The 19,154-nt window shown below is 40.3% G+C and overlaps 1 protein-coding gene across 5 annotated transcripts; it reads left to right on the forward strand.

The window, feature by feature from the left end:
• Nucleotides 1-3,699: 3,699 nt before the first annotated feature.
• On the forward strand, nt 3,700-18,447 carry LOC122057008 (pre-mRNA-splicing factor SYF1). 5 transcript variants are annotated; one of them, XR_006133429.1, is made up of 8 exons: nt 3,700-5,571; nt 6,308-6,492; nt 6,594-6,764; nt 9,575-9,775; nt 10,339-10,590; nt 11,068-11,525; nt 11,746-11,865; nt 17,484-18,447. XR_006133429.1 is itself a non-coding variant. In XM_042618990.1 (7 exons), the coding sequence occupies exons 1-6, from the start codon at nt 4,068-4,070 to the stop codon at nt 11,503-11,505; spliced, it is 2,751 nt and encodes a 916-aa protein (XP_042474924.1). In that variant the 5' UTR covers nt 3,700-4,067; the 3' UTR covers nt 11,506-11,525; nt 17,484-18,447. The 5 variants fall into 5 exon arrangements, 3 of the variants coding, with proteins under 3 accessions (XP_042474924.1, XP_042474925.1, XP_042474923.1); XR_006133430.1 differs by lacking the exon at nt 11,746-11,865 and adding an exon at nt 16,180-16,877; XM_042618990.1 differs by lacking the exon at nt 11,746-11,865.
• The last annotated feature ends 707 nt before the right edge of the window (nt 18,448-19,154 follow it).

Here is a 19,154-nt window from a genome sequence, read left to right on the forward strand (position 1 = left end):
AGCTCCAATAAAATCAGATTTGGGGAGAGATAATGGAAAGACCACTAAAACCAAGCAAAGTAACAAAGAAATCAAGCTATCCAAATTATTAGTAAGTGCTAGTGTGTTTATTATAATAAGCTGTTTGAAGTACTTACTGTTTATTCTAGAGATTTTCCTTTCAATATAATACAAATTGTCAACCTTTTTGAACTCCACAGAATTTAAAATTCTCACGCAATGGCCTGATTCTCATAATCATTAAAACTGTGCACAATTCCATGATCATATGGTTGGACTTTGTAATTTGCATTTCATTTATGAAACCCAACTTATTAACAGGACAATTAAATTGATGGTTGAGAATGATCTTTAAGATGACATACCAGTTGCATCATACAATGGGGAAGAGGCTACAATTTAACTAAATTCAGAGGCGACCTCATTGCAGGACTAACCATTGCAAGCCTTTGTATTCCTCAGGTAGATGAAACGCTCTAACATATACATGAACCGATTTGTGTTTGCAAATGAACAATCGTAACGCTTTTTTAAACTTTTAATATAGGACATTGGGTATGCAAAGCTTGCAAATCTTGCTCCTCAATATGGGCTCTGTAAGTTTTTACATTACTATTCAATACCTTACATTGGCTTATAAACCTGTAATAGATTTATGTGTTATGCTTGTTACTTTATTTATTTCTTGCTGGTTGTGTATTGTTACAGACTTCAGCTTTGTTCCACGGCTAATCTATGCCATCACGGGGAGCTCAACAGATATTGCCATTGGACCAGTTGTTGTGGTTTCTATTTTGCTGGGCACTTTGCTCCAAAATGAGATTGATCCAAATCAAGTTCACATTTGAAGAAGCATAATAGAAATGGGAAGATGAATTCAAGAAATATAAACAAAATCAGAACCAAAAGTAGAACTCAAGAGAAGGAAGCATTGCATTCCATGAAAAAACATATTTGTGAGACATTTTTTTCGAACAGGTCTTGAGCATCTGAGATGTAGCCAGATTTAGCATAAATCTGGAGAAGATGATTGTGAAACCCTCTTTGGTTCTCTCTAGTTCACAATGAGGTGCTAACCACTAACCCTAGAAAAACCACTAAGCCTCGAAAACCCAAGTCCAAACTCTCAAATTGCAGAGGCTTTAGAGGTAAACAATACCGAACTCTCCAATCTTGATTTGGGTTGTAGATCAAGGTATTATAAGGTTTATTGAAGTCATGATCCATCATCAACATATTAGAGAAGATGCAAAGAGCTAGGGCATACCTGTTTGAGTGAAAACGAGCAGAGAGGTAGGCGTACCTGTTGAGTCGAGGATTTAAGGTCGATCGTGCTTCTCTTCTTTGGCGATCGGTCTTCTTCTTCTCCAGTTATGTGTGCGCAAAGGTGAAAGGCAGAGGTGAAAAAAGAGAGCGAGTGTATTTTATCAAGAACTTGAGAGTGAAGTCGAGGATTCAAGGTCGATCGGGCTTCTTTTCTCTGACGATCGGTCTTCTTCTTCTCCAGCTCTGTGTGCGCAAAGGTTAAAGGCATAGGTGAAAAAAGAGGGCGAGTGTATTTTATCAGGAACTTGAGAGTGAAGTCGAGGATTCAAGGTCGATCAGGCTTCTCTTCTCCGGCGATCGGTCTTCTTCTTCTCCAGCTCTGTGTGCGCAAAGGTGGAAGGCAGAGGTGAAAAAAGAGGGCGAGTATTTTATCGGGAACTTTGGAGAGTGAAGTTGTAAAATAGTTCATTTTTTAGAAAGTTTGGAACGAAACTTGTTGGACAGAACGGGCTCTTGTTGTTCCGTCTTCGGTCCTTCAAATCGTTTTTTTTTTTCAACTTTTGTTTCAAAAAAACTGAAATACAACATATGGTTGCCAAACAGTTTTTTTGCATTTTTTCGTTCTATTGAAACGAAAAAATGATAGAAACGTTTTCTAAGAACTATACCAAACGGGTCCTAACTCAAATCAATATATGAACGAACCTTATATGTGCCATAAGACCCATACCTGGTATAATCGGGCTAATGGATTTTATTTATTTTTGTTAATCAAGGTGTTCAAGCTAGCTTACGCACACATCGACTAATATTCAGGGAGACTAGCGCAACAACTGCCACAGTCTCCACTTAAATCGCAGATACACATATGGGGAATTGAACCTGAGACCTTGCGGGCGAATGGATTTTTTTGTTGTTAACCAAAGTGTCTGGGCCAGTTTACGCGCACCTCGACTAATCCTCAGAGAGACTAGTGCAGTAACCCACCGCCATGGTCTCCACTTAAATCGCAGATGCACAGATGGAGAATCGAATCTGAGACCTTGTAGGCTAATGGATTTAATTGGGCTACAAATGGTGGGTTATTGGTTGGCCAAAATATCCAATTGGTCGCATTGGAGCAAATGTCAGGCCACTACCTTGCACCGAAAACTCAAGATTATAAACAGATAAGTGTTTGAGCCCAACATGTTTAGCAATTGGTTAAGCCAATTTCATATTTCAAATGGGAGGGGGCTTTTCAAATAAAGTTTACTAGCATGGGTCAGCTTTTGACACCCCTAACATATATGTAGAACGAGTCAATCAATTGGACCGAAAAAAATCCTTTGCTGCAGGTGTGGCGGAGCGACGAGGATCCAATGGCTGACACGACATAGAGGCGTGTGCCGATGTCATCTCGGCGGTCTGATGCTCACCACATGGCCGCACCCGTAGCAGAGGATCATCGCCTCAGTTGGACATGAAGCGAGTCCATCATCAACTTTTAAATGGTAATACACTTAGGACCTGATTGATAACCATCATGATTCCATCGAGAGTGAAATTTTGTTGGGAAAATGACATTAGTACCCACTTTTGGGTTTTCTTTTATGAAAATACCCACATGAAGCGAGTCCATCATCAACTTTTAAATGGTAATACACTCAGGACCTAATTGATAACCATCATGATTTCATTGAGAGTGAAATTTTGTTGGGAAAATTACATTAGTACCCACTTTTGGGTTTTCTTTTTTGAAAATACCCACCCAAATCAGTTAACAAAAATTCTCAAAATCAGGTTTAGGTTTACAAAACTATCCGCCCAAAGTTGCAGTTAACAAAAATCCCAAAATTAGGTTTGAATTTACAAAACTACCCACTTATAGTTTCAGTTAACCAAAATACCCGATTGTATGTAGAAGATGCAGGAGAATCAATGCTTTGAGTAGTTTTGTAAATTTAAACATGATTTTGGGTATTTTTATTAACTGAAACTTCGGGTAGATAATTTTGTAAAAGAAAATCCAAAAGTGTACAATCATGTAATTATCCCAATTTTGTTTGGTAAATATCGGTTTAATTTCATTTTCCCATAAATTTGACGGACCCAAATGCCCTAAAAGTCACGAATTGAGAACCTGTTCCAAAACAGCCATCAACGATGTTACAATTCTTTGTATCCGCGCAAAACCCTCGGCCAGGGTTTTAAAAACCAGAATCGGGGATTCCGATTCGAATCGCCGTTAATTTTCCAATCCAACCGGTTCTTAGCAATTTATAGGGGGTGAAACATGGGATTGGCCTTGGAATCAGGAATCGGTCAGTTTCAACCGAAACAATGATCGCCATTCCAATCACGATTCAAGCGACAGTGATTAAGATAGTTCCAAATCGGCCGATTCATAGATCCGATTCTCAAATATTGAAACCCTGACCACGACGCTCAAGCTCAGCCCAGCTTCCTTTCTTCTCCTTCTCCTTCTTTCTCCCCATTCCTCCCCCGGCCGCTTCCTTTCGAGAACCAACCTTCCCCTATACACGATCTTCTTCCCCGCCAGCAGCGTGCAACGTCTCTCAGGTTAGGTACAAACTTCTTCCCTTCGTCTCTCCCAATCCTCTCTTTCATTTGTCTATCAAGCCTGGTACGAAACCCTAACCTGCTATGTTTTAATTTCTCTCTCTCTCTCTCTCTCATTTATCCCTCGTTTCTCCACTTCAACCCGCTCGTCAACGAGGCCGAACCTTAGTTTGTTTACCTCTCCATCGCTACCGCAGAACCAGAGGCGACCCTCTCTGAAACCTGCAACTTCACTGTCCATGTCCATTCCCAAGGAGCTGTACCCTAGTCAGGACGATCTGCTCTATGAAGAAGAGATACTAAGGAATCCTTTCAGCTTGAAACTATGGTGGAGGTACCTCATCGCTCGGAACGAAGCACCATTCAAGAAACGAGCTGTTATTTACGAAAGAGCTCTCAAAGCTCTCCCTGGGAGTTACAAGCTCTGGTATGCTTACCTTCGGGAACGCCTCGAAATCGTTCGGAATCTCCCCATCACGCACTCTCAGTACGAGAGCCTCAACAATACTTTCGAACGAGCACTCGTTACCATGCATAAGATGCCTCGGATCTGGGTTATGTATCTGTTGAGTTTGACGGAGCAGAAGCTGCTCACTCGTACGCGTTGGACCTTCGATCGAGCTCTCTGTGCTCTTCCCGTAACCCAGCACGAGCGGATTTGGGAACCCTACCTTATTTTTGTTAGCCAAAAGGGCGTACCTGTCGAGACTTCCCTGAGGGTTTATCGCCGATACTTGAAATTTGATCCAACACACATTGAGGAATTTATTGAGTTCCTTCTAAATTCGAGTCTCTGGCAGGAGGCTGCAGAGCGGCTGGCTGGGGTATTGAATGATCCCCAGTTTTATTCAATCAAGGGCAAGACGAAGCACCAATTGTGGCTTGAGCTATGCGATCTGCTCATTAATCACGCCACTGAGGTGTCTGGGATGAAGGTGGATGCAATCATCAGGGGTGGTATTAGGAAATTTACGGATGAGGTTGGACGGCTGTGGACTTCCCTGGCAGACTACTACATCCGTAGGGGTCTCCCTGAGAAGGCAAGGGACATCTATGAGGAAGGAATGATGACTGTGGTTACTGTTAGGGATTTCAGCGTGATTTTTGACACTTACTCCCAATTCGAAGAAAGTACGCTTGCTTACGTTATGGAACAATTAGATTTAGAGGAGGATGGGAGTATTGAGGACGGTGGTATGGAGGACAATGCATTTGAAGTGGAGGGAGATCCACGCTTGGATTTCAAGCTTTCAGAGTCGAAATTCAAGGAGAAGATTTTCCGTGGTTTTTGGTTAAAGGATGTGTATGATGTGGATTTAAGATTGTCTCGATTGGAGCATCTTATGGATAGAAGGCCTGAGCTTGCTAATAGTGTTCTACTCAGGCAAAATCCTCACAACGTTGAACAGTGGCACCGGAGGGTCAAGCTTTTCGAGGGCAATCCAACAAAACAGATACTGACCTACACTGAAGCTGTGAGGACTGTAGACCCCATGAAGGCTGTGGGGAAGCCTCATACCTTATGGGTTGCTTTTGCAAAGCTGTATGAGGACCACAAGGACATTGCTAATGCAAGGGTTATTTTTGATAAGGCGGTCCAAGTCAACTACAAAACTGTGGATAATCTTGCAAGTGTTTGGTGTGAATGGGCAGAGATGGAATTGAGACACAAGAATTTCAAAGGGGCATTGGAGCTAATGAAGCGTGCCACTGCAGAACCCTCAGTCGAGGTGAAGCGGAGAGGTAACTTTTCCTTCCCCTTTATAAGTGTGAATCTGAGCATCAGAATTTGATCAAACTTTGCAGAACTCTTTTACACTAAAATCAGACTGCTCGACTTGATTATTGGCCAAATTAGACCTACTCTTATTCTGTTAATAGTTTTCTTTTTAGACCTGGTTTGTTATTTTTTCCTGCAATCTTGTTGCAAGCTGATCTCCCGCTGGATTTTGCTTGGTTCAGGATTAGCAATGCATTACTTGCTCTTCATCTCACTTTTGTTGTTGTTTTTGATGTACTTTATGTGTACATCAGTGTCGGAAGACAATGCTGGAAGTTTAGTGAATGGGGTTCAGCTCTGCTACCTCTCTCTTATTAGGACTTAATTTTATTCGAGTATGGGTGGGAGGAGGAAGACAATGCTGTAAGTTTAGTGAATGGGGTTTTCAACTTCGTTACCTCTCTCTTATTAGCACTTAACTTTATTCAAGTATGGGTGGAAGGAGGAACCTGTTAAATGCATGTCTTTGTGCTGTTTGTCAAAGGCTGCACAACTTTTCTTATTACGCTGAGTACTCAATAAGACAGTGGCACTGAGCAATAATAGGTTACTCTCATAATTGTTGTAGAATGTTACTGGAGCTGTTCTTAACGTCATATTTTTTTTATATGTTATAATAGGTTACTCTCATAATCATTGTAGAATGTTACTGGAGCTGTTGCTAACGTCATATTTTTTTATATGTTTTATTACATGCAGTCGCTGCTGATGGGAATGAACCGGTGCAGATGAAGCTTCACAAATCCTTGAGGTTATGGGCCTTTTATGTGGATTTGGAGGAGAGCCTTGGGACTTTGGAGTCCACTCGTGCTGTATATGGGCGGATACTTGATTTGAGGATAGCCACTCCACAAATTATAATAAATTACTCTTTGCTTTTGGAGGTTTGTCCTTTTTACTGTTTTTGTATGGTGTCGTACATACATCTTCTTCTCACTTCTCCCAATGGGTTACTGATAAATATTATACATTTTCACTTCTGCAGGAGCATAAATACTTTGAGGATGCATTCAAGGTATATGAAAGAGGCGTGCAGATCTTTAAGTATCCGCATGTCAAGGATATTTGGGTCACATATCTTACCAAATTTGTCAACCGGTATAAAAGTATGAAGTTGGAAAGGGCAAGAGAGTTGTTTGAACATGCTATTGAAAAGGTATTTGACAATCCTCATCGTCTTGCTGTGCTTGTTTCTCGAGGGTTGTAACCAGTCATTTTAGTGTTTGCTTGTTATAGTTTACCATAAACTAAGTCTTTTTAAGATTGCTTTTGTTCTTTTATTGAGGAATTGTTTTACTGTCATCAATTGGTGAATCCATGTTTGCCATTATACCATGTTCCAGTTATACATGAACTCCTAGTTCAAAATTAATTGCCCCCTTTGTTGTTTGGAAGTATCTTGCATAGCCATTTTCCTCTAAGCAAACAAGGGTCCTGATAGATGCCACCTTTGAAATCAACCCTTGAGCATCCTGCCAAGTGGCCAGTGGCCACACATCCCTCCATGTAGGACACAACTATGGCAGCCAACCAGCTTACTAACTACCCATAGTAACACTCAGATAACCACTTGATGTAGATAAGTAACTTGGGCTTATTTTATTGCAAATAAGTCTTGGGTTGTGTTATGTATGTGTTGGGCATTTGATCCCATGAGTTTTCTTTGAAATAAGCCACTTTAATGGGCCTAAAATATGGGTAGAAAGTAGGAAAATGGGATTTATATTCAATGCTTTTATTTAAGTTGTTTAATTCAATAAAGGCCCATTGGGCCCATCGAGTGTCCTATATGGACTATTAGTTATTCAATCTTACTCTATGTTGGAGTTAGAAGTCTAGTCCTAATTCTATTTGAAGTCCTAGTTATAGTAGGAGTGTCTAGTCCTATTTGGAAACTAGCTTATAGTCTTAGTATGATTGTAAACTTCCCTTCTATAAATAGAGAGACATATGTACCATTATGAAAGAGATTGGAATGAAAAGAAAGTTTGCAATTAAATGCATAGAGCAACTGAGATAGCTGTGGGTGAGAAGCCCAGGCTGAGATAGCCACTTCCTTTATTCTCTCACCCTTCTCAATCCCCCATCTATTCTATTTTTCTTTTTCTATTTTATTTGTTGTAACATTCAAGAGGTATAATTCAGATTTTGTTAGAAGCTATTACAGTCCAGAACTGACCAACATCAATGAAGATTTTAGGAGAGAGCTCGATCTCCATTCCTCCCTCCTATGACCTCTGATCTGTAAACACTTTTAAGGGTGTGTTCTAGGCTGCTATTAGACCACTCGGTCCTCTTCTTGGAGTTGTCCATATTTGTCCAGCAACTATTCTGCAGAATCTTGAAGTTTTCTCTCTCCTAGGTCAGAAAATCAAGAAAGCTTATAACTTCACAACCATCCGTCAGAATCCTCTCAACTTTGGCAGTTTTTGTACCCTCCCTAGGGACTATCTATTCCCAAGAGTGTAGCTCAATCAGCCTCCTACAGACCTGGCCACACTTCTCTCTCTCCAGGTCTATAGTAGGTCTTTCTTTGTCCTATCAGGTTGGGTTTTGGGCTGGTTTTGCTTCTGTATGGATATTGTATCCTTGGGGGTTTATTTGATGGTCTTATTTCTTTGTTTCCTGCTCTTATTTGTATTGTTTGGGGTTATGAACTGCTAGGGTAGTTTCTTGTAATCTATTCCTGCATTACCAGTGGTTATAAAAACTCAGTGATAGGGTTCATTATTAGCGGAAGAGCCTATTTGATCTGGCTTCCAAGAGCCAAGTGGGAAAGGGGTTGGAAGGGGCCAACAATAGGCAGATTTTACGAACACCCAGTTATTGCATGGATTGTTGGAACCCTATTGTTTTGTCCTATATTGGCTACGTTGAAAAGCTATACTTGTGGCGTTACACCCAGAATCCATGTGGAAAGATTTGATAAAAATTTTATGCCTGGTATCAACTTGACATTGCCCTTCATCAGAGCTTGGGCAATGCTAAGGAGTTTGCCTTCCTAGCAATGTGGAAGTATGAGAAATCTTCAGATTATTAAATGGCAATGCAATACCTTCATGTGCTGCCCAGATAAAGTAACTTTATTTTCTGTTTAACCATGATCATGCTGGTTGGGTTTTTTCTTTTTCGGTACTCACCAGGAAGTTAAGGCAAATTGTCTTTCATCTTCCCATTTGTCAAATAAATGGGAAGATGAAAGACAAGAATTTGGGGAACCAGATAAACCTGTTTTATCAGTTCAACAAGGGGAAATTTTCTTGGAGACTTTGATTGGCTAACTCTTTAGCAGACTCCCTACACAGTTGTGGGGTAAATACACAGGATATTTACGTCGCACCATATCGTATTGTATGGAGTGAGTCCAATATTTGCTTTTCGATTTTGTCTTGTATATGGCCCCTAAATTGGGATAGCATACCTGTTATTTTGTATGCTTGTACATCCTTCCTTTTTAACTGAGATCAGGGAGTGTCACAAAATCTTAAAAAACACCCAAGTTCCCCATTTCTTGTTTGCCATTTGTTGTTTTTAAGCCTAAAATGGATGGGAAACCTGTTCACCCACAGGTCATGATTTCCCAGTCTGGGTTAAAAACTTCTCGTCCTTACTGTTTGTTTATCTCTGCTCGGACCTTAACAATTTTCTTGCATAGAGGCTACATTGGGTGATTTGGGAGATGGATTAATGCCTCTGTGGCTATGCAGATATAATACATATATAATGACATTTTCTTTTTAAAACAAGATCATAATTTTGTTTTGAAAGGGGTTCAACACCTTATGATGTTTTTTCATCAATTACTATAATTTTATTTTTTGTAAAATTATACTTGATTCTTTTTTTAAGATGCATTTCTCTTGCAATCTCTCCATTTTTTATATTAATTGTAATTTGTCACTTTCTTTTCATTTGAATGGTTTTTAGATGATATCATGCTTTGCATTCTAATTAAACTCCCATCAGGCACCTGCGGAATATGTCAAACCTTTGTATCTACAATATGCGAAATTGGAAGAGCAATATGGTCTAGCAAAGCGTGCAATGAAGGTTTATGATCAAGCTGCGAAGGCTGTGCCAGATAATGAGAAAATGGGCATGTATGAAATTTACATTGCTCGTGCAGCCGAGATTTTTGGTGTTCCGAAAACAAGGGAGATATATGAGGTTAGTTCAGTTCTCTTGTGCCTTATCAGATATGTTTTTTCAATTGTCTTGCTTGGAATTTATATGCTTAGATTTTTTCTAGTAAAATAAAACAAACTTCATTTGGTCATGTTGACAATTGGATTGATGGGGAATCTTGATAAACTACATGTTACACTGCGCTTCTCCATTTAGCTTTTCAATGGTCCCTGCTTTTCAAACGGAGACTATTTTAACCAATTTTCAAAGCCTTATTGTGATTCCTCACAATGTCAAATTGGGCTGCCATGTGGCCAGATCCCTGTACCCTCTTTAGATTTTTATATTTTACTGATTACCTTTTGTTTTCCTATTTGCTTCTCCCCAATAATTTTCTTACAAAGACCAAAAACAAATGAAGTTTCTCGCTAACCTTTAAATCACCTTGCTGAATTTTTTTGGATGATATTGGCACGACTAATTATAAAACAAGATTGTTTTGGAAGCCTTTCCTTCACAACTCACCTAGATTGTTTTGAATGTGTGATGAATGTATTTGCACATGCTCATGTTTAGTTTCATCTGCTTATTTTCTGTTGATGCAGCAAGCCATAGAATCTGGTCTCCCAGACAAAGATGTTAAGACCATGTGCATGAAGTATGCTGAATTAGAAAAGAGCCTAGGAGAAATTGATCGTGGTCGTGCAATATACCAATTCTCATCCCAGTTTGCAGATCCACGATCTGATGCTGATTTCTGGAAAAGATGGCATGACTTCGAGGTTCAACATGGAAATGAAGACACCTTCAGAGAAATGCTCCGCATCAAGCGCAGTGTTGCTGCCAGCTATAGCCAGGTGAGTTTTGCACTTTCACTTTTAAAAGGAATATTGTTTTTAGTAATGATCCCTGTATTTTAGGTAGAGCATGATCAACCCCCTTAACAAAGCTAAGTTGCGAAAATGTGATTATGCTGTTGACACCCATCACGTAGCTAGATTATAAAAAATCACCTTACCAATAATTAATGCATTTGCATACCATTTTTTGCATAGATGTTTTTTGGACCATAATGCTGTATTTTTCTTGCTCCCCCAAAAATGGATCTGGCAGTTGGTCATCCCATCTTGTTGATTTAACACAAAAGATATCTTAGATGGGTTGGAACAATGAGCTTGGTCTGATCCCTGCATGCCATTAGCAATGTCATGTTGTTTAGAGAGATTTTTGTCCATAGTGTTTAGGTGGTAGATTAACTGTTTCTGTATTTGTCTTATTTCTCTTCTGGTAGTATTTTTTGATTACTGTCTTTTATAATTTTCTTCCACTTCCAGATGCACTTCATCCTCCCAGAATATTCAATGCAAAAAGATCAGAAGTTGAACCTTGAGGAAACTGTGGACACACTGAAGCGTGCTGGGGTCCCTGAAGATGAAATGGCTGCTCTAGAAAGGCAGTTGGCCCCTGCAGCAACTAATGCACCTGCGAAGGACACTGGCAGAAAAGTGGGCTTTGTCAGTGCTGGTGTGGAGTCGCAACCTGGCGTTATCCGAACTCCAGATGGAGGGAGGAAGGTAACTGCTAATAATGAGGAAATAGAATTGCCAGAGGACAGTGACACAGAGAACGATGAAGGGGTTGAACTTGAAATTGCCCAAAAACCTGTTCCAGATGAGGTTTTTGGGGATTTGGCACCGAATAAAGAGCCGAGTAGGGAGGAACCTGATAAACTTGGTGCGCTTGAGAGGATAAAGAGGCAGAGACGGGCATAGGTTGGCTTTATATCCATATGGTAATTAATTAATCAACCCCTTCTCCAATCCTTTCTATGTATCACTATTTTCTCTACAGTGAGAGTTGTTTGATTTGTATATATTACAAAGTTTTGTATGTAGATAGGATTTCATCTTATCCCACAACTAATGAAAACTTTGCACTGAGGCTCAAATCACATTTGCAGCATTAATGATACACTGAATTTTAACATGTGTTTGTGTGCGCGTGTGTTTCAGTTTCTCCATGCATTTGTATTTTGCACATAGATGCCTACAGTATGCAGATTCCCTGCAAGTATCCACTGTTTTTGAGCAAAACTAATCTTGACAAATTGGTGGTAATCCTGCAAATATGAGGTAACTTATCAATTATGGTCTTATAATGCAGTACTCACTGCCAACCTGATGAACTGCTAGGGGAAATGGTCTTTTATAATTGTTATAGTCTCATTTAGCTTTGACTTACCGTTGAATATTTTAATGTGTTCTTAGCTTAATGGTTTGGTTGAATACTCTAATGTGCTCTCAGCTTAATGGTTTGTTAACTGAACCAAGGGTTTGGATGTATAAATGGGTTTTGTTCTACTTTATGAACATTATTGAGTGTGAACTACACAATACCAGCTCTCATATCTTTTTCCCATCCAAGATTTGAGCAAACAGCAGATGGTTTGTTATCATGCTGATATGCGGATTAGATTTGAGCAAACAGTGGCTGGGTTTCCTCCAGGCCTTGCAACGTCTGGCAGTTGACTCCAAATTTGTGGACAAGTCCATGCTTCCCTTTGTCAACTGCGTCCTTGAGTAGATTTACATGTGCCTTAGCAAGGGCTTGTAAAATGTTGAGAAGTAATTCTTAATTGAAGGGTCCTTTTGGATTAGAGTAATTGTTAAGACTTGGACCGCTGAAAATGTAAGAGAAGTCTGTTTCATGCTAGCCTATAGAGTGAGATGGGCCACACCAAATTCCGCTAAAGTCCTTCCACAGCCTGGAAGATACCTGTCTATCCAACTGACAAATTACCTAATCATTCCTAGATGAAGTAGGACTAGCTGCTGTGAAGGAAACTCTGTCAAAGGCGGAAGCTTTTTACCCTTTGGTGCCTCTTTCCAAGTAAAATATACTTGCACTGAATTTACCTGAAAATTTAAACAACCAAGGTTCATGTAATGTAAGACTTGGTAAGAGTACCCAACCCCAAGTAGGATCAACAAAGAACTCCAACAAGACACCAATACAGGTGCTAATATAAGTATATAAAATAAATTCCCAAACAGTGACCAAAACTCTACACAGTAACCAATCGTCTAGGGTATTCCAGGGTCAAAGTACAGCAAATAAAATAGTAAGCAGATCACCAATATTCAGTCAGAATTGAGGACTCAACAACCATCAAAATAGAGTACCATTAACCTGAGAACAATCCCTCAACATTAGGCTGAAACATGGAAACATGGACATTGGACAGAACAGTAGTACCTGAAATCCGGGATTTTTAGGTCAGTTGGGAGAAATCCAAGAACTCACAGAATAAGGTCCAGGAGGGGCTGAAACTCTGGTCAAAGGAGGCTTAGGGTAATCCTTTGTCAAACCTCAAAATTATTGCCTGGGTTGATAGCTATATGATTGGAACCAAACAATCTTGATCTAGGTTAATGTGAGATTTCTTGTATTTCAGCAACCAGCCCTCAGATGGCCAATAAAGCTGGTCGAGTGGTCTCCTGAAGGTGCCCATCAAGCCTTCAAAAAATGAGCCTTAATGGGCCAAAGGTTTGGAAGTTATGTGGACTCGATTGCTGCCCAGGAAAATTCTAGAACAAGGCTGCCGTAGGCTTGTCCTTGGATCTGTGGATATTAGTAGCAGCAACAGGTGATGAGGACTTGTATTCAACCTTGAAATAGGTCTCAAACAGATGTATAATCTCTCAGGAAACTAAGAAAATAGAAAGCAAAGTGAAGGGAGATCAATAGGAAGAAGGTGGAGGGATAGATTGGCTTTCTCAGCCTTGGTATCTCACTAGTTGGACTCTCTCTGTCTCACTCAAGCCTCTCACAGAATAATATCTTGCTGAATGCAAACCTCTATTCATCTTAAAAAATCGTGGGGAACTCCAAGGTAGTCTATTACATTACATAGGCAGCACTGCTTGCTCGCAAAGAAAGTGGAAAATAGAAACTTAACAAAAAATAGAAATAAAACTGAAAAATGATACTAATTCTTGTCCTTGGACAAGTTACAAAGAATAAATATAAAAGGAAACTTAAACTTAAGGAAACAAATCAAAGCCATCTAGAACTTTCCAATCGAGCTTCTCTTGTTATCTTGCTGACCACAACAAAATTAATGAAAAGAACTTCCAATCGGTAGTCTTAAGAGAGGCTTGTTGACCAAGGCAAGGAAACCCAATTGATGGCTCATGTCAAGGCTTGGAAGTCTTCATTATGGCTTGTTGGCTAAGACTGAAATAAAGACAAAATTCTTCCCCACGATTTGGGTTTGAGAGAACCAAAATACTCCTAGCCTGAATAGATTGGCCCAACAAAATGGTTGGCTCTATGGCCCTATGGGCTGGGCCTAGAAATTGGTGTGATGGACCACCCCTTCGATTTTTTTAGCTGGTATGGTGCTTGGAATCTACTACATCAGCTCCCACTCGTGGATTTGGTTCTGTCACCCCCTCACTTATGTGTCGGTATTGAGGTGGATGAGTTTTTGAGACATATTACGGAGGTACATACGGATGTTCGATGCCGCATACCATTAGCAACAATGGTTATTGGGCAACTGCAAACCGACATCACCGTTTTGTTGAATTCCAACTGGGAGACATGGTGATGGTTCGAATTACTTCGGAACGAGTCCCTCCAGGTACCAACCACAACATTCATCCTCAGTAAATGGGACCATTCGAAGTGCTGAAACGCATCAGTCCTAATGTCCTAATGCCTACATGCTATAGCTCTCACTAGACATGAAAATGAATTAACATTTTCAACGTGGCTGACCTCTCTCTTTATGTGGGACAACATAGGAACAAGGGTGACACTGAGCATGCATTACTGCTCCATCAATTTGTAACCCCAACTGATGATGAAATCGAAGGTGTGCTTGACAACAAATTTACTACGATGCGGGTTGGCAAGGGTTACTATTATCTTCTCATCAAATGGGAGTGATGACCTATCGTCTATCGAGGACTGCACATGGATCCATGCTGATGACTTCAGTCTCCAAGCACCTCGATCCAGAGCTATAAGAGTGGTACATGTCATTCCTCCTTTTGTCTGAGATGAGTAATTTTGAGAGGGGGAGCTGATGTAGATAGATTTTTTGACAAGCACTATACCAGCTGAAGGAATCAAAGGGGTGGTCCATCACACTAATTAGTGGACCAGCCTATAGGACCATTTATTGAACTGTGCCAGCCTATTAGGGCTGGGAGTGGGGTCTCTCAAACCCCAAATTGTGGGGAATATTTTTGTCCTTATTTTAGTATTGGACAAGAAGCATTAAAAGAAGTTTCCAAGCCTTTCCCAAGCTTTCCGATTGGAGTTTTTTTGTCTATTATTTTGCCTTGGGCAACAAGCTATACATGTTGATAAAGAGGATTGATTGGGTGCTTCTAGAGTCGACTTGTTTCCTTTCTTTGGTAACAGTGTTTGAAAGTTTAGCTTTCCTTTTTTATGTTTCTTCTTTGTGTTGCCTCCGTTGGAATCCCCACAATTTTTATGATGAATGAAGCTTTGCTATTAGCAAAGTAATTGTCCGGTGAGAGGCTGAGTGACTGAGAGAGTCCTAACTGGTGAGGTAGCAGGGCTGAGATAGCCAATCTGTCCCTTCCTCTTTTTCCTATCGATCTCTCCATTTCTCTCTCTTTTATTTGCTTTGTTTCTTAAGTGATTATAGTTCTGTCTGAGCTCTATTGAAGCCTCTTGTTGATCAACATCACCTGCTGCTGCTCTCAAGATCTGAAGACACGAGAACAGACCTGCGGAAGCCCTATTCTTCGTATTTCTGGGCAGCACTTGGTTGCCATATCTCCCAGGTGCTGCAGCCACTTAACTCCATATTTCAAAGGCTTGTTAGGCACCCCCAAGAGGCCACTCAACCTAAGTTCCAAGGCCTTCTGAGGCCTGATTGTTGATAGACAGGAATTCTTCCCTTTCTTGACCTAGATCAAGATTCTTCCAATCTGAGAATACAGCCATCAGTGCTGCCCCAATTTTTTAAGGTTTATTAGGGTCTTCATAAATCACCTCCAACCAAAAATCAGGGCCTACCTGAGGCCTTTTCTGTGTTCTTGTATCTCTCAGTTTTACCCTAATTATCCAGATCCGAGGTAATTACGTCCTGTCCATATTTTAAATGTTACTGGGAGTTGATTACAGGTTATTAGGGCTTATTTCTGATTGTATATGGAGTCTCTATTACTGTTGAATAGTGGTGGTTTATTTCTTACTTGTTCCTAACTCATCCTGGCTGATTGGCCGCTGTTTGGGGTAATTAGCTACTGTTTTGGGGATTGACATTATACTGTTCTTAGTCCCTAGCAGTAGGGTATTTGGGAGTTATTGGTTGATCTTACTTGGAGCTGGGTATTCTTACCTAGTCTTACATTACTAGTCGATAAAGCTCCCCTCTTCATACAAAAGGGTATTCTTTTGCACGGTGCTGGTTCCACAAATGTTCATACAATCATTGATACTGGAGCAGAAGCCAATTTCATCTCCGCTGATTTTGTTGAAGCACACAACCTTCCTTCAAAAGCAACTCTTCAAGAAGATTCATGTGGGGTTTTGGACCTACGGTTCAAAAAGAGACCAATGTAGTAGTTCAAGTACATCTACAGTTTGGGCCGCTGCAGTACCATGTGCCTTGCTTACTCACCCCGTTGGCACACTGCTTCATTCTATTTTTCGTTGTTGCTGCCAGAGCTGTGCGCACAGATGTGTCTCCTCTGATATATTCTCTCTCGCTCATCTCAGGTGCAATCTTCCTTTTCACTTTTCTTATTTTTCTGTGTGCACAGATCTCTCCTCTGATATTCTCTCACTCTCATCTCAGGTGCAATCTGCCTTTTCTCTTTTCTTATTCTTTTTCTATTATCTTTACTGTGTTATTCTCCATCCTCATATTTAACTTTCTTGCCTGCTACTTTCAATCTTGTGTTTTTGCCCTGTTTCAGACATGGATTGGGAACCCATAGGAGTTGATCGAGCTCACTGTTTGTAAGTCCAATTCGCCTGGGATTTTGGGCAAGGGTACCCCTTCCATATTCAACCTAATACCTGAGATCTCATCCTTGACAAACCCTCCTGTTGAAAGATCTTGACCTGAACTTGAACCTGGTCCGATAGATCCCCACAGGTTTGATTTCAGTGAACTTTTGTCTCACGTCTAGGTGCTGCTTTGTGTGATTATTTCTTTTCCCTTAATTAATTCCAGAATACCCCTCTACTTTCAAATTGAATTGCAGTTTGACCCCATTTTTTGTTCCCTTCACTTTTAAGGGCTTGAGTGTTTAAATTACAAAAAATGCCACGTTTTCCTTTGAAATTGGATTGTTTGTTAATTGTGGGCTTAGCAATCCATTTTGAGGGTTTTGGAACCCCAGATCCTCATCTGGGGGACAAAATGAGGAACGGGAGGCTTGTAACCGAGACCTCCCGGGTGCTGGTGCTCAACTGCACTTTGCGCCAACCAGTTGTCCTTGACAATGTGGGGGTGTTGGTGTCAAGATTTTACTAGTATGTCAGTTCGGTCGAAGTGATCAAGTGGATCATTTTCCTTATTTCCTGTATGTTCTATATGTTACTTCCATGGTAAGATGGAAATTTCTCACAGAAATTAGAGCCATTTGGAATATCGATGAATTGTTTTTCTTTCTATTCTGCTACGAATGTACTGTAGTAGTTTTGAAATTTTCAGGTAAGGCTCAAACTAAACTTTGTGGATTGTACTTTGTACAACCAGATATATAATGAGAAGAGGCAGGCAGGCAAAAGATGACACCGATCAAGGTGGTGATGATGTATTCAGAGAGGAGATAATTCAAGAGGGACAGATTTTCCTTGGATGGTTCTTGTTGCCTGAAGACTGATGACTTGGAATGGTTTCGCGGTCACAAATATAAACAGATGAGGCTGTAATAGAGGCTTTGAGGGCAAAACATGTTGGGCAATGTTCTCTCCCCTCAGAATTGAGTGAGAGAAGAACAGGGGGTGTGATAACCTCAGAGCCCTGGATGATTCCCACTCATCTCTTATTTATGTCACTTGACCCTCTCCAGAGTCGCAGACACTGTAGAGGAGCACTCCCCTTAGTCTTCTTGTGCCCAAGCCCAAAGGCCCTAACCAAAGGGCATGTGGACATGCACATGCGGGCTATAGGTTCACTGGGGATTTGATTGGGATTCGTAAAATTTTGAATCCGATTGAGGGAATGCTGCACCAACGCTAGCTGTGCCGGCGTGACACATCGTGCAACCCAGGGTGAGCGGCGCAAACACTGATTCTGTCCAAGAGCCTTTTTTTCTTTCTTACCTGCTTGCATTTTGCTTAATAATCTGCTTCATATTTTGCTTCGGCTCAACCATATCTCATCCTATAAAGTACCCTTCAAGGTAAAAGCCTAAAAAGGAGCATTGGTGTACTTGTGCACTTCGGGAAAGCCTAGAAAAAACCAAATCCCCTCCCTCTTGTATTTGTTGCAAAGTCCAAACATTGTGTCCTTGATTTAGATTTTGCATGAAATCACTCCTGCACTGAATATCTCTCTTACCCTATTTTTTTTAGGATAAAGTTTTTTTTCACCGGTGGCTGAACGTTGGGAGGGTCTTGATGTGATCCCTCAGTCTACCCATATCCCTTCCCCCTATGTTGTATGGTGTTGATTGGCCCATGATAAATGGGAATGAATTCACTGTGGCCTTAGAAAAGCTCGGTCTTTTTTTATGTGAATTAGAAGAAAATTTAACAAATTATAAAATTTACCATTTTTTTTTTTATGAAAAATGAATCTTAAATTAAGCAAATAAGAATTATTCAACGTTCATCTCTGCCACCATTGATAACTTACCTTGTCTGGTCTTATTTGCTGCCTTGCTATAGCTACCGATAATAACCATTTATCTTTACAAAACACAGTAGCATTCAATTTAGATATAATATTAATTAAGGATAAAAGCATATCAAATAGATCCCGTGGGCCACCCTTTCCAATTTCCTTGTTGCAACCATTCACAAAGGTCCTCAACATCTATCTTGACCTTTACCTGTTCGAAACCTTTTTTAACTGCTTGGAGCAAACCTTAACCTTTGGTGCCAACAAATTCCTTGAAAAACCAAGACTCAGTGAAGGATAATCCTTAAGAGTTATGGTTACATCCATCTTTAGAGTCTAGAGATAAAGAGGAGACAATTAATAGAATTGGAAACAACTCCCAAGGCCATCCGGCTTGACTACCTTTGTTTAGCACTTGTCCACCTAGAAATCTCCTATCCGGTACCTTTTGCGTATCGTCTGCTACAAACCTTGCAAGATACTTTTGGCTTTTGATGACGACAAATCCCTTGAAAATCCACAACTCATAGGAGCATACAAAATTGTGATTTTAATAAAGGGAAAAAAAAAAAAAAAAAAAAA

Source organism: Macadamia integrifolia, chromosome 12 (genome assembly GCF_013358625.1).
Source record: "Macadamia integrifolia cultivar HAES 741 chromosome 12, SCU_Mint_v3, whole genome shotgun sequence".
Taxonomy (NCBI): domain Eukaryota; kingdom Viridiplantae; phylum Streptophyta; class Magnoliopsida; order Proteales; family Proteaceae; genus Macadamia; species Macadamia integrifolia.